We start from the raw sequence: 22,346 nt of genomic DNA, 5'->3' as shown, positions 1-22,346 counted from the left end.
TTTCGCAGCGGTTAATCGACCTGTTTCCCGAAAACAGAATCCAGCTCCCAGAACTGGATCCGGTTTTCAGAATTGTGCCCTTTTTACAGTGGTTAATTGGCCCGTGTCCCAAAACCGGAATCAGATCTGGTCTCCAGAACCGGATCTGGTTTTCGGGATCGCAATTTGAGCCAGAACTGAAAATAGTCCGTTTGGCTCAATACTATACCTTTTTGGTCACGTTTGGTACGTCTGGAACCCAGAATTGGGATACAGCCTTTAGAATCAGAATACGGTTTTTAGAATCAGATCTAGTTCTTAGAACGAGATCTTGTTTTCAGTCGAAACTTGGGCCAATATTAAGGGGTAGATCCTATATTTATTCTCAACATTCCCACCTCATCAATATGCAATTCAGAGCCAACTCGCACCCTAGTTACCCCACAAAACGCCAATAGGCCATTAATTATCTAGTACTACAGTGATGTGTTCAAAGCAAAGGTCACTACCAAGGTCAAAGCGAGCCACAAATGAGAACTTTCGAAAGCAAAAGGAGACCTTTTTACAAAAGGCTAATAGATTAAAGCGAGACTATGACGCAGATTGCTATATCCTAATACGGCGCAACGGTCGATTTTATACCTATACGTCCATAGATCAACCTTCATGGCCTCCAAACCCACAAGATCTGGTAGGCCCTCTTTTCTCTATTGCTATACGGACTACTAACTGCTTTGAAGGAAAAGTTCTATCCTGCACCAGTTAAGAAGACGCCAGCACATTTTAACCAGGTTAAAGAGGGTAGGCCGACGAAGGCTAATTCTATCCTCCACTAGTAAAAGAAGACGCTAGCAGAGAGCGACCAGACTTAAATACGTGACAGGGGAACATGGTTCTGCTCGCTTTAGACGCCAAGCTTAGTTAGATCTGCTGACTTATTGCCGGCAAACACTCGCCATAAAGGGTAGTAATGAGGATGAAGACTGGGACGCAAAGACACTATCTAGCGGAGAAAACGGCTTCAGCATTAAGGATCGAGAAATAGGGGCGGATGTTAATGAAGAGATGTTGATCGATAACGAGGCCAACGCTATCAACCAAATAGGGGCGACGATCGAATACGGTGCCCTTGACTCTATAGCCTTAAATCTGTAAGTGCAGGATATAAATGTAAAGAAGAGTTCTAATAAAAGCTAGCAAAAGAATTAGGCTTTTACGTTCTACCATACCTATCTTAGTCTCTCTTCGCTTAGCCTATCGCGAAATAAAACAATATTTCACCACTCCTACTAAAGTCTCTGCCCGCTTGACTTATAGCGAGATATGAAGCATTCGCGGCAATATGTGTCTTCCCTTGAATGAATTTATTCACTACCTTAAAAGTGATAATAAAACGCAAATCCATGCCGACGACCTAGGGTTTTTTGAATTTCTTGCGGGCCTGGAATGTATGCCACCTTAGCGACTACTAGTTGTATTTAAGACCATGGTGCTTATGGATTTATATCTTAAGGATATAAATATGTTATTCCATGCTGTTTTCTCTTTGTTTAAATCATTTCTCTGCTCATTGTATATAGCGGTTGTTCATCTATTCCAGTGTGGTAGGGAGGGGTGGTTCGGTTATATGAGGGGGCTTGGACTTGTGGCTACGCTTATCCCTTGCATTGATAGTGTACTTAGAGGTGTGGCCCGTGCACGCGATTAAAGAACATCAACTTTCTCAGGTCAAGTACTTCATTAATTAATTACACCACCACAATGGTTTGTAATTGCATTTCTAGTGATATAGATCTTGTACAGCCTACTCGGTATCCCACTTCTAAAAGTCAGGTCGCGAAAAAGCCACCGCCAGCCCCCGAATCACTACCTTCCTTTAAGGCCTTGATTTTCTGGCAAAACGATTGACCGCCTGTGTATGCAGCTTCCTAATTAGTGCGCATGGAGCACAGCTCTAAGTACACATTTTATCAATGCAAGGGATAGGGCTGTTTATGTGGGAACTTCTTTAAGTATGTGTGAGGGGGCTTTAGGTCGTTGTAAAGTTTATAGGGGTCTTTATGTGGGAATTTCTTCAATGTTTTTAGATCTGGCCTCGTGTATTCCTTTGGTTTCTAGTTTTGGTATTTTCATAACATTTGCATTACGTGGATGCTTGGCGTTTTCTTAATGACTTTGCTAGTGGGATAGGAAAGCTGTACGGAAATTTTATCACTTGATTGGGATTTTTTACGCCATTTGCTTAAAAGGAAAAGTGAAGGTTAAAGATAGGAGCGAGGAGGTTTGGGGGATCGAGTAGACCCTGAAAATGGAGGACCTAATTTTAGGCACTTGAAATATCCAAAATTAGGACCATCTTAGAAGCTAAAAATAGCCCTTCGTTTACACCTAAAACTAAATACTCGATTTTCAGAGCCTACTTAATCCCCTCTTTCTTTCTCTCCAAGTCTAGCAGCAGCCTTAGATATAACTCATATAAAACGGCGTAGGGCAACTTATTAAGGCGTAAGCTAGTAAGGCTTAGCGAAGCGTGCTAACTAATTAAAAGTTGAGAAGCTGAGGACAAAAATAAATCCCGGCGATTCGCCCATTTATGGAAGCCCTTACGGTTCCACTCCCTTGCGGTTCCATTCCCCTAGGGCTCTACTCCCCTAGGGGATCATTCCCCCAGGGCTCTATTCCCCTAGGGGATCATTTCCCTGGGGCTTTATTCCCCTAGGGCTTCATTCCCCTAGGGCTTTATTCCCCTAGGGCTTCGTTCCCCTAGGGCTTCGTCTCCCCTTGGCTCGCTTAGATCTGCCCTTGTACGTGGGGTAAACTATATGGATTGTCGGGGGTCCGCTAACGAAAATTTTGACCCGAGTTTATACTTAATAGGCCCTTATTTAGAGGCTTTTAATATAGAGGCTTTTGGGTTAAAGACTTTTAATATAGCTTTTATAGTTCGCAATTAAGATTATATTAGTCACGAATATAGTGTATACTTAGACTGCAGAGCTTCAATGTAGAGCCCTCTGCTTAAAATATAATGGAGTAGTTAATTGTGATTAGAGTTTGAAAATTTGGGACCCGAAAGTAACAGACCACTTGTAAACTCGGGTCAATAAGCTTCACAGTTCCCACACTATAGAATTAACTTTTTGACCAAAAAGGTTAGCGATATCCGCTTGCGGATATACGTATATCCACTAATTGATTCTACGGTCTGAGCTTGTTGAGGTAAGCTGTTAGATCCATGTAATAGCTATTTAGAGCTAGATTTTCCGGCCGATTTTTGTTTGGAATGGAAAACACTAAGTCCTAGCAGCCGCAGAAGTCCTTCCTCTAGAAGTCTGGCGCTAAACTATAGATTATGTCTCGTAAGTAACGCCCTTATATCTCGCATGTAAAGTATCCTTATACTTACTTCTTAATAGAGCTTAACTATAAAAGAGAGTGCTAAAGCAGCTCTAGATGCTATAAGGTAAAGGTTTTATCTATAGGCGTTTTAAATTGCTAATTATGTTCTATACGAAACCTCTGCTATCTTAATTATATTAGATTATAGATTTTATATCATACTTGCCTTTAGAGGCGCTTTACAAACTTCTTCTTAAGGCTGTGTTAACAAAAGTACCGCGTTCGAATCTATGGTAATAAGATATATTAGGCGTGGTGGAAAGAAGGCAAAACAGGTAAGATTTAGACTAGTTGTGACTTTCTGCAGACTATTATTCTCTGGATATGACCGTTCGTCAGACTAGTTGTTCTTTAGACGTGACTGCTCTAGACGTGGCTATTCCAGATATAGCTGTTAGACGTGGCGTTCTTGCTCTCCAGACGTGGCTATTCCAGATGTGGCTGTTAGACGTGGCGTTCTTGCCCCCTAGACGTGACTGTTCTCCAGACGTGGCTATTCTCCAGACGTGGCTGTTCTCCAGTGGCTGTTCTCTAGACGTGGCTGCCCTCTACGTGGCTGTTCTCCAGACGTGGCTGTTCTTTAGACGTGGCTATTCTCCAAATGTGGCTATTCTCCAGACGTGGTTCTCCTATTTGGCGCTGCTAAGAGGACTGGTCATTTTGGGCCAATTAGGCATCCGATAATTCTCTAGACGTAGCTATTCTCTAGACGTGACCAGGATCCCCTAACTACGGTTAGCTAAAAATAGAGGGTCCCAGAATTGGGTTCTAAGGATGATCCCTTTATGTGGTAGAAGAGACTTTTTATATTAGGCGCTTTAGGCGCTCCTACCTGGATTAGCATACTGTAGGCACCCTAGCTTTAGGTACGTAAATATTTATACTCTTACAACCTATCTTATAGGAAAACTATTAACTTATAAACTAAGAACTAATTTATAAAAGCTTCCTAAGATCGGCGAAACGTGTTTAGAAACCGCGACTGTATCCGCCGGTTAAGGCAAGTCTATCTTGGCCTTGTTATGGTCCTTTATTGGCTTAGGTAAACCTGTCTTAGCTTTACTGTGGCCCTCTAAGCCCCTAAAGTAATTGAGGTATATTTTTTATACACCTCCCTAAACCGTATCCTCTTATATGTCTCCTTTCGTATTTTCGTTGTTTTTGTAAGGATTGTCTGGCGGAGAAAATGACTTCAGCACTAAGGATTAAGAAATAGGAGTAAACAGCAATAAAGAGATGTTGGGCGACAAGGCTATATGGGCGACGATTGAATACGGTTTGCTTCTTACTAATTGCGTACTAGGCGTAAATACTGTAGGTGCTGGGCCAAACCACGCAGAGCTGCAATGTCAATTGCGCACTAGTATAAATAAGTATTCTGCATAGACCATGCGACTTTAATGCTGCGGGCTAGGTGATTGTGTGAGCTTAGGAATCCTATAAGCTAGACGATTATGCGAGCTAGAAAATTAGGCGTAGCGCCCTCCAAACGTGCAGCCAGGATCTTAACGGATTTTAACGGCTGTGGCTTCGGTCCTACGAGCTAGGAGGTCGTAAGAGCTGGGCGCTCGTAGGAGCTGGGGGATCCTACGAGCTAGATGATCGTGTGAGTAGGGTGGTCTGACCTAGCGCTCTCTAATTAACGCCTAGCGTGTAAATAGGATATTAATGGGTTTAACAACTTCGTGGCTTTGATCCTACGAGCTAGGCGATCCTATGAGCTAGGTAATCGTGCGAGCTAGGTGATTATGCGAGCTAGGTGATCGTGTAAGTAGGGTGATCGTGCGAACAGGGTAATCGTGCGAGTAGGGTGATTGTGCGAGTAGGGTGATCGTGCGAATAGGGTGATCGTGCGAGCTAGGTGATCGTGCGAGTAGGGTGATTATGCGAACAGGGTGATTGTGCGAGCTAGGTGATCGTGCGAGCTAGGTGATCGTGCGAGCTAGGTGATCGTGCGAGCAAGGTGATCGTGCGAGCTAGGTAATTGTGCGAGTAAGGTAATCGTGTAAGCAAGGCGATCTGACCTAGCGCCCCTTATTAACGCCTAGCGTGTAAATAGGATATTAATGGGTTTAATAACTTCGCGGCTTTGATCTTGCGAGCTAGGCGATTGTACAAGCTAGGTGATTATGCGACTAAGGTAAGGCGGTTTATCTAGACAGTGCGAGCCACGCGTAATGTTAGAGTGGGTACTTATAGCATTGTTAGACTAGTATAGGGGTATATAAGGAAGATGGACTAGTATATAAGATGTATTAATACATAGGTAGGGAAAAAGTGGAATGGTTTGATTGGCGGACTAGTACGCAGTAATAGGCCTTATGTACTAGTACACCTCGTTTACTAGTATATTTACTATACTAGTCCCTTATTCTTGCCTACCTATACTAGTATATACTTTATACTAGTAGACTCTCCGCACTAGTTTAATCTATATATAGTAGTGTATTAGTCTATTATTTGTACTAGTCCTAGAGCTTTAGCTAGGTAATACTAACGTCGCTTTGTTACGGCGCTAGTATATTGCCGTAGGTTGCCGCAAATTGCCGTTACGTGACTAGAGAACTGTATATAACTTTAAGCGGTGCTTCCATTCTTCCCCTTTCCTTTCTCTAGCTTTGGATCCTCGTTTATAGACTACCAATTATACAGGCTTACGCGACCCTCTTGCCGTGCTCGTGCCTCGATTAACTAAGTCGCTAACACCCTCCCTCTGTGGCGGAAAACCCACCGTACCGGAAAATATAAGGGGTACTTTGACTTTAAGCAACTCAAACTCTCTGTACGCGCTAATATCTATTATAATTCTATATAAGTTATATAATATAGCTACTCCTAAGCTTCTTAGACTTCTCCTACCTAATAAAATACGTTTGTAACGTCGCTATCGCGCATACTTTATAAAGAGCCTTCTTTTATAGCATAAAGGTATTCCTTCGCTATAGCGCCACCGTCAAGCTCTTACCGCTCTTAGTACTTATAAAAGGGTCTTATCTAAGCCTCATCACTAGCTATACGGCTGATGTGGCGCTTAAATTTATGTTAGGTCGCTACTTTAATCGGTACTTCCGGCCAAGGCGACGACTAATCTCGGCTAGTACAAAACAACCCCGTATGTAATTTATTATATCGTAATTTAATTATATCAATAAGTAAGCTCAGCCTATGGCTGTGCGGGACCTTAGGAAGCGGGCCATCCTCGGCCCCACAGCCTATAACATGGCTATGCCTCCGGTTAACTAACTGAACTCCCTAATAATACCTATAGAATCGCCACCTCACAACCCTATAGCTAGAGCGGGTCGGCTACCCTCCCTGCTAGCGTAGGCAAACTGTGGAGGCCTTTAAGTCCATGGCGCACTAGCGACGCTATTGGTGGCCCCAAACGCCAAGAGAAGAAAACTCGGGGCAGCCTAGTTGCACTGCCCCGTATTATTTCGCTTATCCCTAGTAGCCCCCTAAACCATTTCCTAATATCTAACAGCTAATATCGTTGCGCTTGCTTAACTTATCTTTATATTTTCCGATACTCTCTAATAGACTTATTAGTATAATGCGTCTTTTAAAATCTGAAGATGATGGCAACTTTAGCCTAATTGAGTTTGTTGACAATGAGATACTGTAATATGCTATCCTTTTGCATACTTGGGGAGCGGATAACGAGGAGGTCACTTTTAAAGATATAATTAAAGGTATAGGTAAGAGCAAAGCTGGCTATACAAAGATCCGATTTTGCGGAAAGCAAGCTGCTAAGAACGGTCTCCCATACTTCTAGGTTGATACTTGCTGTATTAACAAATTAAGCAGCGCTGAGCTTATAGAAGCTATTAACTCTATATTTTGCTTGTACTAGGACGCGGCTAGGTGCTATATGTATTTATCTAACGTTTTAGATAATGGTTCCGTTGGAGAGGACCAGTTCTTCTAAAGATGGAAACCGGCATTCCGGAAAAGCAGATGGTTTACTTATAGTTGGACGCTTTAAGAGCTTATTGTACCGGCATTAGTTGAATTTTTCTCTAAGGAGGAAACGCGGCTTGGTAATAAGCAATTACTAGAATAAACTCTCTATAAGATAACAGGAATTGCCATCTAGGCCCTTTAAGAAAGGCCTTTGTCTTATTTTAGTGTAAATGAGCGTATGTCGTGGGCAGCAAAACGCTAGACAAAACGCGAAGAAGACGCAGCATACTCTCTACTAGGCATTTTTAACATTTATATACCGCTTATCTACGGCGAAGGGCGGTAGAAGGCGTTGGATCGACTCTATAAAGAGATTAAAGATAATAACTCGATTAACCTACTGATTGTAAAAGAAGCGTCCTTTAACTCTTATATGGAAGAATATAATTTAAGATATCTTAGCAATATACGAGTTGAGCTACTAAGTTAAATAACGGAATAGGCGAAGGACAGAAACGGCAAACCTATATTCTGGCTAAACGGTATAGCGGGCACCGGAAAGTCTATAATTGTACGGACTATTACCTAGTTATTTACCGACCAATGTTAATTAGGAGCCAGCTTCTTTTTTAAAAGAGGCGAGGGAGAGCGCGGCAATGCTATACAATTCTTCACTACTATTACTATAGATCTAATGGGTTATGCACCGGGAATAAGATCAGGCATTAGGAAAATAATTGATACCGACCTAGCTATTTTCGAGAAGGCCCTAAAAGACCAGTTTAAGAAGTTAATCTTTTAGCCGCTCTTAGAAGTGGAACCTCTTTAAGCTTTGGAATTGGTTATCGTAATAGACGCGTTGAACAAGTGTGAGCGAGATAAAGATATATGAGTAATTCTCGAACTTCTTTTACGAACTAAGGGTCTTAAGCCAGTATTGTTATAGGTCTTTATAACAAGCAGACCGGAGCTCCCTATTTATCTTGGCTTTAAGAAGATATTAGACGGAATATACCAGAACCTGATTCTTTATAATATACTAAAGGAAACGATTGAATACAATATAGCTCTCTTCTTAGAGTATAAGCTTAAGGTGGTACAAGAGCAGCGCTTACTGTCCCTAGGCTGGCCTAGTAAGGACTAAATCTAGGCGCTAGTTAAGCTAGCTGTTCCATTGTTTATCTTTACTACTATGGCCTGTTGATATATTAGAGATCAGCGAGATAATCCTAAAGAGCGCTTAGCTACTATACTTCAATATTAAATAGCACACTATATTTCGAAGCTTAATAGGACGTACCTCCCTATCCTAAACCAGTTATTTAATAATAAAGACAAAGTAGATAAGTAAAGGCGGATTATTAAATTTAGAGAAATAGTTGGGAGTATCGTTATTTTAAAGAGTCCTCTCTCTATAACTTTACTTGCACACCTCCTCCAGATGTCTAAAGAGGATATTACGTGCAGGCTAGACTTACTATATTCTATTCTTAACATCCCTATTAACAAGAATGTGCCCGTAAGGCTCCTATACCTTTCTTTTTATAACTTCCTCATCGATCCTAGAAAGCGTGGAAAGAGCCTATATTGGGTAAATAGAAAAGGAACGTATAAGACGCTAGCCGGCAAGTGTCTTTAACTAATATCTAGCTTAAAGGGTCTAAAGTAAAACATATACAACCTCCTAATGCCTAAAACTCTAAGAAGCGAGATTAATAAATAGAGTATAGCGGACTGTTTACTACCCGAAGTCCAATATACCTACCGATATTGGGTATACCACTTAGAGCAGAGTTAAAGCCATATCTGTGATGACGATACAGTATACGAGTTTCTATAGAAGCTCTTTCTTTACTGGCTAGAAGCTATAAGCCTTATTAGAGAAGTATTAAAAGGCATTTATATAATTAATAGCTTATAATCACTTATACATATAAGATATCTCTTAGTTACTCTATTAGTTACGATACTTTATACTTACTTATTATATAGTTAGAGTAAAGCGCTAAAATATTTGGCTTTCTTTACAATACAAAGCGCTTTATTCTAAGAAATTAAACGATACTCGAAAACGCATCTCTATAACTATACTCTTTAGCTCTTATCTTTACTCTAGAGATAAGCGTAATATAGAAAAAATTTAATAACTATATTCCAGGTTGGATTAATAGGCTATTAAAAGTGGAAAGGGATTAGAACGCTTGCCGCAGCACACTTAAAGGCCATTTAAGATCTGTTAGCGCAGTCGCCTTCTCGCCGGACGGCCGGCTGGTAGCGTTAGCGTCGTGGGACGACACCGCCTAGCTATAGGAGGCGGCGACGGGGTCTTGCCGCAGCACGCTCGAAGGCCATTCGGGATCTATTAGCGCGGTCGCCTTCTTGCCGGACGGCCGGTTAGTAGCGTTAGCGTCAGATAATAGGACCGTCCGGCTATGGGAGGCGGCGACGGAGTCTTGCCGCAGCACGCTTAAAGGTCATTTAACCTCCGTCTACGCAGTCACCTTCTCGCCGGACGGCTAGCTGGTAGTATTAGCGTCAAATAACAATACCGTCTGGCTGTGGGAGGCGGCGACGGGGTCTTGCCGCAGCATGCTCGAAGGCCATTTGGGCTCCGTTAACGCGGTCGCCTTCTTGCTAAACGGCTAGCTGGTAGCGTTAGCGTTAAATAATAGGACCGTCCGGTTATAGGAGGCGGCGATAGGGTCTTACCGCAGCACGCTTAAAGGCCATTCGAGCTACGTCAGCGCGATCGCCTTCTCGCCGGACGGCTAGCTAGTAGCGTTAGCGTCGGATAACAGAACCGTCTAGTTATAGGAGGCGGCGATGGGGTCTTGCTGCAGCACGCTTGAAGGCCATTTAAGCTACGTTAGCGCGGTCGCCTTCTCGCCGGACGGCTAGCTAGTAGTGTCAGCGTTAAATAACAACACCGTCCGGCTATAGGAGGCGGTGACGGGGTCTTGCCGCAGTACGCTTAAAGGCCATTTAAGCACCGTCTACGCGGTCGCCTTCTCGCCGGACGGCCTAGCTAGTAGCGTTAGCGTCAAATGACAGGACTATCTGGCTGTGGGAGGCGGCGACGGGGTCTTACTGTAGTACGCTTGAAGGCTATTCGAGCTATGTTAGCGCGGTCGCCTTTTCGCCGGACGGCCAGCTGGTAGCGTTAGCGTCAAATAATAACACCGTCTGGCTGTAGGAGGCGGCGACGGGTCTACCGCAGTACGCTTAAAGGTCATTCGACCTCCGTCTACGCGGTCGCCTTCTCGCCGGACGGCTAGCTAGTAGCGTCAGCGTCGTATAATAACACTGTCTGGTTATGGGGAGGCGGCGAATAGGGTCTTGCCGCAGCACGCTCAAAGGCCATTTAGGCTCCGTTAACGCGGTCGCCTTCTCGCCGGACGGCCAGCTAGTAGCGTTAGCGTCGTGGGACGACACCGTCTGGCTATGGGAGGCGGTGACGGGTCTTGCCGCAGCACGCTCAAAGGCCATTTAAGCACCATCCACGCGGTCGCCTTCTCGCCGGACGGCCAGCTAGTAGCGTCAGCGTCAAATAACGACCACCGTCTGGTTGTGGGGAGGCAGCGACGGGGTCTTGCCGCAGCACGCTCAAAGGCTATTCGAGCTCCGTCTACGCGGTCGCCTTCTCGCCGGACGGCTAGCTGGTAGCGTCAGCGTCGTAGAAACTAGACCGTCCGGCTATGGAAGGCGGCGACGGGGTCTTGCCATAGCACGCTTAAAGGCCATTTAAGCTCCGTCTACGCGGTCGCCTTCTCGCCAAACGGCTAGCTGGTAGCGTTAGCGTTATAGAACAACACCATCCGGCTATAGGAGGCGGCGACGGGGTCTTGCCGCGGCACGCTTAAAGGCTATTTAAGCACCGTCTACGCGGTCGCCTTTTTACCAGACGGCCAATATCTAGAGATAAATAGAGGACAAATCCCTCTTTCTATCTCTCTTTCTAATACTCCTTCCTATTAGAGAAAAGAATACCCTACTATATTTGTAATAGAATATTGGGTATTTCTTAAAGAATAATATTTACTTTAGCTCCCTCCTAAATATCAACTAACCTATATAGCTGTTTATAGGGATATAATATACTTTAGGTGTTTATCTAGCCATATTGCCTTTTTTAAAGTTTATTTAGAAAACCTACTTTAGTAACAGTAATAATATATATATATTTTTCTATAATCTCTATTTTATAGAGGGGTCTAGGGGATAGTATAAATTTATATTATAATAAGGCCTTTTCTAGTAGGTTCTATTAGTTCCGTCCTAGTCTTATAGCTAGCCTTTAGAGATTTTTATAAAACGTGACAATACACGTGGCAAAGATTCTTGCCCCTTTACTACGCTAGCAGGGAAGGCGGCCGACCCGCTCTAGCTATACCCTTGTCGAGATAGCGATAGGGATTAGCACTAGCCCTAATACTCTTTCTGTTCTTTAACGCGGATCTTATATAAAGCGTACCCAGAAATGGCAGCTCTATGGCCTTCGTCGATAACTACTCGGCATGGGTTATAGGCCCTACGGCGGAGGAAAACACGTAGATTATTTAGGACAAGATTATACCGATGCTTGAGAAATGGGAGAGGACTAGTGGAGCCCAATTTAAAGCGAAGAAAATGTCATTTATCTACCTTACTAGATATAAAGAAGCAGGTAGGGATGCCACCACGCCGCTCCAATTTAAAGGAAAAGGAATCCCCCCAATACAGGAAGTCAAAATCCTTAGGGTGATTCTCAATAAGGAGCTACGGTTTAAGGCATACCTAGTGGATAAGGTAGGCAAGGCCACTAAGGTAGCGCTAGCGTTGCGTAGATTAAAGGGACTGTAGTTTAAGAGCGTTAAGTAGCTAGCTAAGAGCTTGGTCCTACTAGTAGTAGACTACGTGTCGCTGATATAGTACCCGCTTGCGATATAAGAGTTAAAGTAGCTCCTCTAGTAGGCGTAGAGGATTACGGTATAAGCTATTATTAGGGGGTTCCGCACTGTCGCTCTGCTAATAGCGGAGGTAGAAGTAGGCTTGCTCCCTCTTAAGCAAAGGCTATATAACTAGGCCATTACGTTCTGGGTATCAATCTATAAACTAGGCAAATCACATCCTTATTGGATGATTCGAAGGCAGAGGCTCTATAGACGGCACCGGTCGCCGCTCTAGAGGATAGTAGAGATGTGTGAGGATGTTTAGGTAAAAGGGGTGCTAGAGGTCAAACCGTATATATACCCGCCGTAGGTGGCTAAGCCCAACGTAGTAATATGCAAGGACGAAGAGCATGCTCGAGCTATTATTAAAGACTATAAGCCAGGGCAGGTCGATATATACGTTAATACATTAGTGCGCAATAGTAGGGCAGGAGTTAGCGTGTATACTATACTATCTAAAGCAACGCTTTTAAAAACGGTAGTAGGCTCTGAGTAGGCCGACGTCCACCTAATAGCTTCTAGCAATTAGCGAGGCAGCTAACTGGCCGTGGGACCCTACGTGCACGGCTATTGACTAAGTAGGTTTTCTAATACCTGCTTCTAGTATAAGAATATTCTCTAATTCGTAATTAGCGTTACTATTAGTATAGAGCTGGAGGGTTAGAGCCTGCTAGGAAATAGTTATAGAGATCTTAAAGAAGCTCTGGCTAAACAACGTCACGCTATACTGGATTCTAGGCCACTTGGGATTTATAGGAAATAAGAAGGCCGATAAGCTTGCTAAAGCAGCGACGAGACTAGAGGGCGAGGAGCCACTATAGAGAGATGGCCTCCTATGGTACCTTGTAACGCAAGCCTTAAAAAGAGCTAAGATAATAATAGGACCGCTTTTATTGGGAAGATCTAATACGGGCAAGTTTATAAGGAAGATTAATGCAGTACTCTACCTTAGAAAGGCTGTAGGATTATACTAGTAGCTAATTAGCTCTAAAGCTACCATCCTTACGCAGCTATGGACCGGTAAGTCATTTCTAAAGGAATATCTCTATAAAATTAATGTATTAGAGACGGTGTTATACGACTGCGGGCTTATAAAATTAATACAGCACTTCCTCTTTTCTTATAGGAGGTGGACACAGTAGAGGTTTAAACTAAGAGAGTAGTATAGAGATCGATTTGGGGATCTATTATATATACTAGGAGGCTACTTACGCAGATAAGAAAGAGGTAGGAATATTGACGGCCTAATTAAGCGCTAGAAGCTAGACATTAGCGTAATTAAAGCTATAATTAAATTTGCAAAGGAGACCGGATGTTTATACCTAAGTGTATAAGATATAGAGAGTATAGAAGCCGACATTAATAAGCAAAGACTCTTAAGAATTCCCCCTCTAATTATCTAACCGAATATACCGCGAGCCTCCTCTATACGTGCCTCTACTGGTGCGTCGCCGATCAAGAAGCGCACAACGCTGGAATAGCCCTGCGGATATAAGGCGTCGAAAATTACTTACTTAGGCTCGCCTCTAAACTCCGACTTTCTTCTAATAGTAATATATTACTTTCCTTTATTTTTTCCTTAGTTAAGTAGGGTGTTAGGTAATAGATATATAGTTCTTATAGTTAGCTTCTAAACTAGAGCATGCATGTTAATAGTAAGAAGTATTTAGTTAGCGCTCTGTAACGGCCTATACCCTAGATAGTATATGGCTATAATAGAATATATATACATATATATATATATACGTCGAGATGGTGAGATGGAGGGAGTGCGAATAAAGTGCAGATGGAAGGTTTTGGTGAATGCTGACTGAGCTGAGCGGCGGTCAAATCCTGGCCACGTGTGGCGGATTGACTCCCGGCTCTGCAGCCGAGAAATTACTCTCCGTAGGGGGTCCGGAACGTTATTGCCAAATGATTTAATATTATGATAAGGAAGTAGGAATCGGTGCTAAAGTGCCTATTCTAATGCTAAGATGTCTAACAAGATGGTTACGAATTATGGTGATTCCTTTGATCTTAGGGTGCTCATGACTAATCTTATAACAGATGAGAGGGGCTTGACTATCAATTGATGACCTAGCAAAGTCGCCAAGCTTCGCATTAAGCTCTTTATTGAGGAAGACGTTATTGCAAGAAATATCCCCATGCAGCACCTGTTTGGAGTGGATAAAAGTGATTAAAGCTGTAATCTGTTGAACCCAGCAAAGCTTAAAGTAGACATTATGTTAAAGGATCGTAAGTTCCTATAATAGCTACATTAATTATGAAAATTGAACGTGAAGGGGAAGTAAAAAAGGTATACATTTTCTATCTCGGTACTGATAGTATCTATCGGCATGCCTTGAGTCGGTTTGTTGCAAGTGAGGGGATTGTAGTTTAAAGGCGGACACTGCGCTTGCGCGCGCAAGCGGAAGGTGGTAGAATAAAGTTACCTTGTGGAGCATGGGTCTCGGCTTATTAATTGCCCGAATATTTTAAGTAACGGAATACGATTAAAAGGCAGATCCAGCCTTGCAGGGCAACAGCTCTATTAATAACCATCACTCTAGGTCGCACATTTAAAATCCCAGACGAACCCACCTCCCGTAATCACCGGAATTAAACGCCTGCTCTCCTGAGCCCGAGGAATCTGCCAAATGCCGGCATCCCGTACCAAGAAGGGATGCTCCCTATGTCCCTATTGGTGGCTCATACCCAACAGTATCTCGGCATCCGCAACCGAAAACCTCCTGAGCCCCGTTTTCGTGCCCTAACAGGGCGTTGTTGGCTTGATTGGCCAGCTCTGGCGGCAAACCTCGACAAAAAATAGCGACCCCTGGGACCTAAAATGGACACATGAAGCTTAGAACCAGCACAAGAGTATATGCATGTTTTGCTTTACGATATCTAAATTCACGCAATTTTCTCAAAATATACTCTTGAGGGAGACGTTTTCAACAAAATTGCTTGCGGTGGAGCGGTGGCGTCGCGCAAACTGTTAAGTGCTTACGCTATCACCATAATGGATACAGGCTGGGCTAACCTCTTTCGCGCCTTATGCTTGAGAAGAACAAGTGATGGCTAGGTAAACAAACCCCTCGTCTAGTTGTTGCGCAGCTATTCCTATGGCTGTAAGGCATCTGTTGCCATAAATGTATTGAAACAACCCGCGTTCATCGGAAGACTTCCGCACCGACAGCATCTGGGAAAAGTAGGGGGAGCCGCAAGCTTGACATTATACATCTAGCTACCCTAAAGTAACCAAGTCCTTCTTTGCCCGCTTCAAGACAGACTTCATCTGGGTATACAGCTGTCGGTGCTCTCTCAGCCACCGCCTTCCCCCCGGAAAGACGACCTTTCGCAGTTCCTGTATACAAGGGATTAAAGCTTTGCAGTAGGCCGTAAAATTCCGATTAACTTCCTTAGTAAACTTATCATCCTCGTCTATCTTACCCTTTTTAATTTCTGCAAGTTTTTGTGTTGGCTCGTAATTCCAAGATTCATATTCTGTTTTGCTCTTCTGTAGGCCAGGTCCATTCCAATGAACGCAAATCCAGAACAGCACCCAGAAAAACGACTCCAAATCGTGCATAAAACTGTGATCTTCGTCGCCATAAAGTGTACCAATCGCCATGAATACTTTGGTGCCGGTCTTGCTTGGTGCTCCGGAAGCCGTTTGCCGGTCTAATCTAATGGCCAGATCGAGGTCAATCAAGAAACCATCGTCCTCTGCCATCTCTAGCATGATATTTCCGATAGATATATCGCGGTGGAGGATCTTCGCACCCACCAGCGACTCATGTCCTAATAAATTAGCCATATCCCAGAATGCCTCGCTTGTTACTCACCTTTTAAGCCTCCAAGCAATCCCGTCAGCACGGCTTGTAGAGAACTCGCCTCGTAAATACTCTTCCCAATATCCCGCATGATTAGCCGACGATGGACACGATTGCGTCGTCGAGTATCTTGTTTGACCGGTGAGTCCGAACATGACCGTTTCGGAGGTGGCATCGATGTCTGTATACGGCTGGACGATCTCTTTCGCGTAATGGTTCCGCTTGTGCTTATGCTCCTACCCCTGCCTGAGCGTGAACTACTAGGCATGGTTGAGCTAGTGACGGACTCAGGGAGCATGGGCCGTCGTTGCTGAAACGGATTCCTCCCGTCGGCATCGCTTAGTCCCTTCCGCACATTGTGGCGGACATCGTCGATCTCACCCCCAATACGTACAGTCTCATGGTGGTAGTATCGCGCCACGTTCTTGACACCGGCTTCTGTCGCTTCCTTGAGCAGAAGGCCTTCTTCAGGTCGTTCTTCAAATTCCCATGAATCCTTAATCACGAGTCCGCCGTCCAATTTATCTCCCAGGGAACCTCTCCAGCAAGTGGTTGCCCGACCAGCGACGGAACGCTGTCGCTTCATAAGATCTTCCAAGCGGAGCTGCCTTGTCCGGCCGTTCTGGTGAATATGTATGTACCTTGCGCCGTCCTCCACTATAGTAGGATCGAAACCTAATTCTTCCTCGTTCATCCACAGGTATCCCAAGACCGCTGAAACAAACATCTGACCATCCTTATTAACCTCGAACGGCTGAGATCCCACCCCTCCGAGTCGGTCAAACTCCCATAACCGCATGATCGACCCACAGAGGGTAAAGCCCAGAACGAACCGGCGGGTGTCTTGTGCGCCGAACACCTCTCGGGCATATCTCACTAGATCAAGCCAAGTGCTGCTGTGATTGTCCTCTCGCGGGTTGCTCTTTAGTTCACCCGGGACAAGGATGTGGGACCAGTCACAGCTTTGCCGGTCACCGTCTTCCAGCTCATTGTTAGGGTTATAAACCAGGCCTACGTCCACCTTTCGCTTGCTGACCGATCCAGGAATAGGCTTGTTTGGGGTGGTAATACAGCGACGACGCTTCGAGGGGCGGAAGCCGTGTTCGTCTGCAAACCGCAGAAATTGGTCGATGTGGCGGCGAAGGAATTGCAACACCCTTGCTTCTTCGCACCCCTCTGGCCATTCCAGCCAGCCGACATCCTCTTTGAACAGCGGTGGCTCTGCATCTTTGCAGCTCTGGAACACAGCCATCGCTATATCATGAAGCTGTGAAATTTGCCCAAAGAACGTGCTAAAAACGTCCGGGTGGTCTATTCTGAGATTGTCCTCCACTTCACTTTTCAGTATAGGGTCAACATCTTTCCGTAGGTCGGACGTGTCTGCGAAACTGCCTGTATTGAACGTCCAAGGTGTCTGCTGAAAGGAGGTGGTGAGTAGAGGGCCGGACTGGGGAGGCGTCGATGGTTTGGTGACGGTGGAGAGAGGCGTGGACTCTGTAACAAGTCCATACACCTTATCCCAGACAAGTTCGTCGGCCTCATTGTTAAGGACTGCCTTTAGGAGGGGTATGATCCGTTCGATGTCGAAATCATCGGAGCCTATTGTTGTGGGGAATCTCAATAGATCGCTAAAAAGGTTTTTGCTGCCACTCGTGGAATGTAACAGACGAGCCGCTGGGAGGGTTTGCAACGCGGATACAAGACTAAGCCCGAGGTTTTGGAGACCTGTGTCAGTTAGATACGCTCTTCAATAAAACAAAAGTTTTTACCTTCATTGCCCACTTGATTCAACGAGTCTACGCAGCAAGGAATGCTCGAATCCCTACACAACGAGTTGAAAGAACCGCGAAAGGCTTTCAGTCCTTTACCGATGGGTTTTGCCTTGATTATCTCTGACTTGGACCGATCGACCATGACGACAGAGCGTGGCAAACACTGCGCACAGGTGGCCGACGCAAAAGGCCACTCTATGAGGAGCAGATTCCCATATAAACACGGTAATATAGAGAGGCTGCAGGATGATTAAAGTGTGAATTCAGGAGTATTTAAGCGAAGATGGGAAAGAGTTTGTGAATAATGAGGTTGGGACGCGGACCGCGTGCCAGCCGCATGGCGACAGTGCCAAGCCGGAATTTCTGCGGAGCCAGCCCAGAATTGTTCAGGGCAGGCATTCGGGGAAAGTATTTCACCGATATCCGACGATTATCGCACGGGTCAGCTGCAAGGTTGGGCATGTGGCTTGACATGGCTCCATTTTCACCTCGACCTTAATGCGCCTAGGCAACGAACTCCCCCACAAACATGTACAGAACTCTCTCGCTTCACAAGGGTATGGCCAGAGCGGGTCGGCCGCCCTCCCTGCTAGTGCCAGAAATACGCCGCGCATGCCGAACTGAGATCAGTGACTCACAGTCTGTGGTACTATAGGGCGAGTACCGAGTACATCTTATTGTATACAGTCGTCGTTGTTGTTGTTGTTGTATTTCATTTACCCTAACCTCTCCCGTGGGATATGCAGGCTACAACTACTGGGATCTATCCTTTATCTACAGTATTGTGATTGTAAACCATTACATACACGAAGTTTTTGCCTCGTTAAGGCCTGTGGCGTCTTCGATGGGGTGGTCTATGTCGTCCCAGTTGTAAATCTGCACGCCACAGAAAGCGCATTCTACGTTGTCTTCGTAGTCGCCTGAGATCAGATGGTAGAAGCCGGCAGCGGCGAGTTTCATTGGGGAGAGATGTTTAAAGCTGGAGGCTGGGGCTGATGGCGAAGGTATTGGCGGAGATGCAGCCGGGTATGGCGGGAACGGTGATTCAGGAGATCGCGGTGATATGGGGAATCGTGTTGGGGTTGGAGAACGAGAGTGCGAAGAAGGCTGTGATAGCAGAGAGAAAGAGAAAGGATTCGGGTCGCCTTTAAAAGAGGTCCCTTTCTTCCCCGCTGCAGTATTCGAGCGCGTCCTTGGAGCCATCTCTCTGCCCATGCCCCTGCCCCCCCATAAGGTTCTATTGTATACAGTCGCTAGCGAAACCGGCTTCCCTCGAATGCAGCTCTAACAAAACTTTACCCCGCTCTGCGAACCTACAAGGGACCACGAGCGGGTCAGACGGCCCTCCCTGCTAGTATGCTAGCAAAATAATACAGCCCAACCATTGTGCGAGGGCTCGCTTATTTTACTAGCATACTAGCAGGGAGGGCCGTCTGACCCGTTCGTGGTACCCCCTTGTACAGCACCCTGGCGCATCCCGTAGTTAGCGTGTTTTGCCAACTTCCCCCTAAACAGCAAAAATACCAAGATTTCCCCTATAAAAAGGCTGTGTAGAAGTGGCTACGCTAACCACCGGAATTGAAGAGATGCTGTAGGCCTTTGCGCCCCACTCTATACACCTAGTAGGTAAAGCGTTAATCTAGAATGACACGTGTTCAGCTCGCTAATACTAGGTTTTGGTAAACCCCATCTTATAGTACCGAGCCTGTAGCTTACTCCAATGAGGATCCAAGGTGCGTTTCGCTGCTACAACAAAGCCTTGCCCTAGCGTATAGCTGTATTGAATTTAGAACATTACTGATTTGGATAAATAGAAGGGGCAGCTTGCAAAGCTCACAGACGTAGGAATTCCGGTAGGCTGAAATCGCACTAACCGACAAAATGTCGTGATTAGGCAGAGCCCTGATTTTAGGGAATATTCGGTTACAAATCGCCTCCATTTTATATCTGTTTAATCCGTGCGCCTTTTAATATCGCCCGTTTTGTAATTAGTGGCGGCTACTATTGTGGCTTATTTGAATATGTAATTAAGTTAATTGTTTAGTTAGAGGCTCCATAATAAGGCTCCAGATTTGACTTCGCATAATGCGTAACGTTAATAAGCGATTTAAATGAGCCCCTCTTTGCCACTAGGCCTTTATTACGACTCCTTACTTTAGTCTAGTAATAGAGTCTCCTCTTTGGCTAACGCTCTTTCTATGATTAACGCTTTTTATACCTTTGCCTACCTCCTATAGAAGCTAAAGGAGAGTTACAGTAACGCCTACGACGCCTGCGACGCCCTAAAAATAAGTTTATTACAATTATAAAGGTTAAAATAATAATATTATATAAGGCTTATAAATGCGATAGTAATATCGCGATTAAGGTGTGTAGAGTCGTCACTTTAGCGCGTATGTGAGAGCTTTATATTAAAATGGAATATGGAATAGGAGCTCGAAGCTACATATTAAAACGGTGCCAAGAACTCCATTTTAACTACTGTATACAGTATAGCTTGCAAATTTGACGCGCTTACTGATATGGAGGAGCTCTATATTTAAAAGTCGCTAGATTTACCAAACGACACCCTTATATTCATATTTGAGCTCCGGTTCCGTTATAATATAGAGCCTCTATATTTGTAACGGAGGTATAACTAAACAACCCCTTAGCTATTAGGCTGATCCTGTAGGCTTATAGTAATATAAGCATAGATAATGCATATATAGGCTTTTCTATATAGTCCAATTAGCTGTGATTTTGCTCTAAAGGTTAAACCCTTTAATCTAGATCGAACGCTATAAGCGCGCCTATTGCTAATATATCGTTGCTTTCTTGACCGGTCGAAGTAGAGGCTTGTAGCGCCGCCTTAAGGGCCAGAGCTAAAATAGTCGAAATCATGCCCCCTTAAGGTTAGACCTACTTGGGCCAACATCCCGTCTTAAGACTAAGTAAAACACGAACTAAAAATTGTACAGTGGATCGCCCCAAACTCTGCTATCCTGTACCGCAAAGTGTTCCATTCTTCCCTTACAAAGCACACAACTTCCTTATTTTTTTTTTCTTCTATTTTTGGGGCCGTCTTATCCTATATATTCGTTTTACTTTATATTTAGATCCAAAAATACTATTAAAATTAGCCCGTTCGAGTGTTAATTGTGTTTATGTAGTATAGCGCAAAGTACTAAATATAGTAGTGGCAACTGCTCCGCAGCCAGCCTTACTTACCCGCAATAATTATACCATTGGATAAATCTCTGCACTCGCTGTTAAATCTACTATAGTTACTATAATGCTTAATATAAAGTATAAAGCCCTGCCAATCGCCCCCGGAGACACCAATACTTATATTCTTAGAATAATTAGAGAATATAATATTGTTATAGCGTGTATTAATAAAGCCGGTGGACTCCCCGCTTATATCGTTACTAGAAATCTTATAGAAAGCTTCCAAAAAGTGCGATATATGCTAATGGTTGGAATCAGCAGCGGCATTCCAAGTGACAATTATTAGATTTAACTTAGTAATATTGTCGTTAGTAAGCCTAAAGGCTAGTTAGGCGGCGTAGTGCAAAGCAACTTTGGTAAATAGGAAACGGACGGATTTAAAATTAAGGGTTCCTTAGATTAACTAGCTAAAGGACTTATTTGGGTTATCGGAGCCTTAAAAAGACTTTAGTTTTTTAATAAAAGTAGGATCTATACCTTTATAAGACACTTTCCTAAGCAGACTTTCTAAAAACTAAAAGATTGGGTTTACTAAGGCCGTGAGAACGACCCTATATACAAGATAGATCCTAAGCCTTAAGAGGATGGACTATGTCCTAAATACGAAGCAATACCAAATTCACGTTTCCCGGATCCAGAAATTTACTACGGCATTATTGCGTCTGGTAATTATATTATAAAGAATAAGGAACAGAAAGACAAACTTTATAAGCAATTAGGGGCATACTGTGTTAAAATGGAGGCATTTAGGTTAATAAACAACTTTTCTTGCCTTATAATCCGGGGGATCTCTAACTATACTAATGGGCGCAAGAATAATAAATGGCAATATTACGCTTCCCTCACAGCTTTAGCGTATGTAAAGGAACTACTTCTTAAACTCTCCTCCATAGAGGTAGAAAATACCCCAATTATTCGCGTATAACTGGGGAAAAGTTAGTTTACATCTTTAACCAAACTTTTCTTACCCTTCTGTATGCTAAGATATATTTTAGTAGTGGGAAATAAAATTAACTTAATTAGAGAAAGGCTAGATGCGTTAAAACACTACCAAGAAGGTATTTAACCCTTTAGTTTAATTTACTAAACCCTAAAGATGCGCTAGTCTAGGACAAAAAAGCCCTTTTTAAGTGGCTTTCCCCTTTAGAGCCTTGGAAAAGGTATAAAGACATTTATAAGGCTTATAAGGTACCTTATACTAGCACAGTACTGCTAGATAAGTTCTTAACATGGCGTTTAAACCCGTTAAGAGGCTTTGCGCTTTACGCACTTAGAGATCCGGGCGCTAAAAAAACAGTAGCAACGTATATAAGATAATTTCTAAAAGGAGCTTTAAT

The 22,346-nt window shown here is 44.0% G+C and overlaps 5 protein-coding genes across 5 annotated transcripts; 2 read left to right on the top strand and 3 right to left on the bottom strand.

Moving 5' to 3' along the window:
• The first annotated feature begins 452 nt into the window (after positions 1–452).
• K441DRAFT_666611 (uncharacterized protein) lies at positions 453–1,130 on the top strand. Its single transcript, XM_067649685.1, has 2 exons — positions 453–670; positions 720–1,130. Exons 1-2 carry the CDS (start codon positions 464–466, stop codon positions 813–815), a joined length of 303 nt encoding a protein of 100 aa, XP_067499678.1. The 5' UTR covers positions 453–463; the 3' UTR covers positions 816–1,130.
• Positions 1,131–9,963: 8,833 nt separating this feature from the next.
• K441DRAFT_580327 (uncharacterized protein) lies at positions 9,964–10,441 on the bottom strand (the record flags this gene model as incomplete). Its single annotated transcript, XM_067644375.1, has 3 exons — positions 9,964–10,053; positions 10,279–10,302; positions 10,331–10,441. Coding segments are annotated over 3 exons (225 nt in total), but the record flags the coding sequence as incomplete, so codon positions are not given.
• Positions 10,442–15,133: 4,692 nt separating this feature from the next.
• On the bottom strand, positions 15,134–18,082 carry K441DRAFT_666610 (uncharacterized protein). Its single transcript, XM_067649684.1, has 3 exons — positions 17,797–18,082; positions 16,040–17,752; positions 15,134–15,995 (listed from the first exon to the last, which is right to left on the bottom strand). Exons 1-3 carry the CDS (start codon positions 17,939–17,941, stop codon positions 15,439–15,441), a joined length of 2,415 nt encoding a protein of 804 aa, XP_067499676.1. The 5' UTR covers positions 17,942–18,082; the 3' UTR covers positions 15,134–15,438.
• A 205-nt stretch (positions 18,083–18,287) lies between these two features.
• K441DRAFT_666609 (uncharacterized protein) lies at positions 18,288–18,993 on the bottom strand. Its single transcript, XM_067649683.1, has one exon. It carries the CDS (start codon positions 18,757–18,759, stop codon positions 18,598–18,600), a length of 162 nt encoding a protein of 53 aa, XP_067499675.1. The 5' UTR covers positions 18,760–18,993; the 3' UTR covers positions 18,288–18,597.
• Positions 18,994–21,640: 2,647 nt separating this feature from the next.
• K441DRAFT_580674 (uncharacterized protein) lies at positions 21,641–21,934 on the top strand (the record flags this gene model as incomplete). Its single annotated transcript, XM_067644392.1, has 1 exon — positions 21,641–21,934. A coding segment is annotated over one exon (294 nt), but the record flags the coding sequence as incomplete, so codon positions are not given.
• Positions 21,935–22,346: the final 412 nt, after the last annotated feature.

Source organism: Cenococcum geophilum, assembly GCF_001692895.1.
Source record: "Cenococcum geophilum 1.58 unplaced genomic scaffold K441scaffold_49, whole genome shotgun sequence".
Lineage (NCBI taxonomy): Eukaryota > Fungi > Ascomycota > Dothideomycetes > Gloniales > Gloniaceae > Cenococcum > Cenococcum geophilum.
This window is presented reverse-complemented; position numbering and strand designations above follow the sequence as displayed.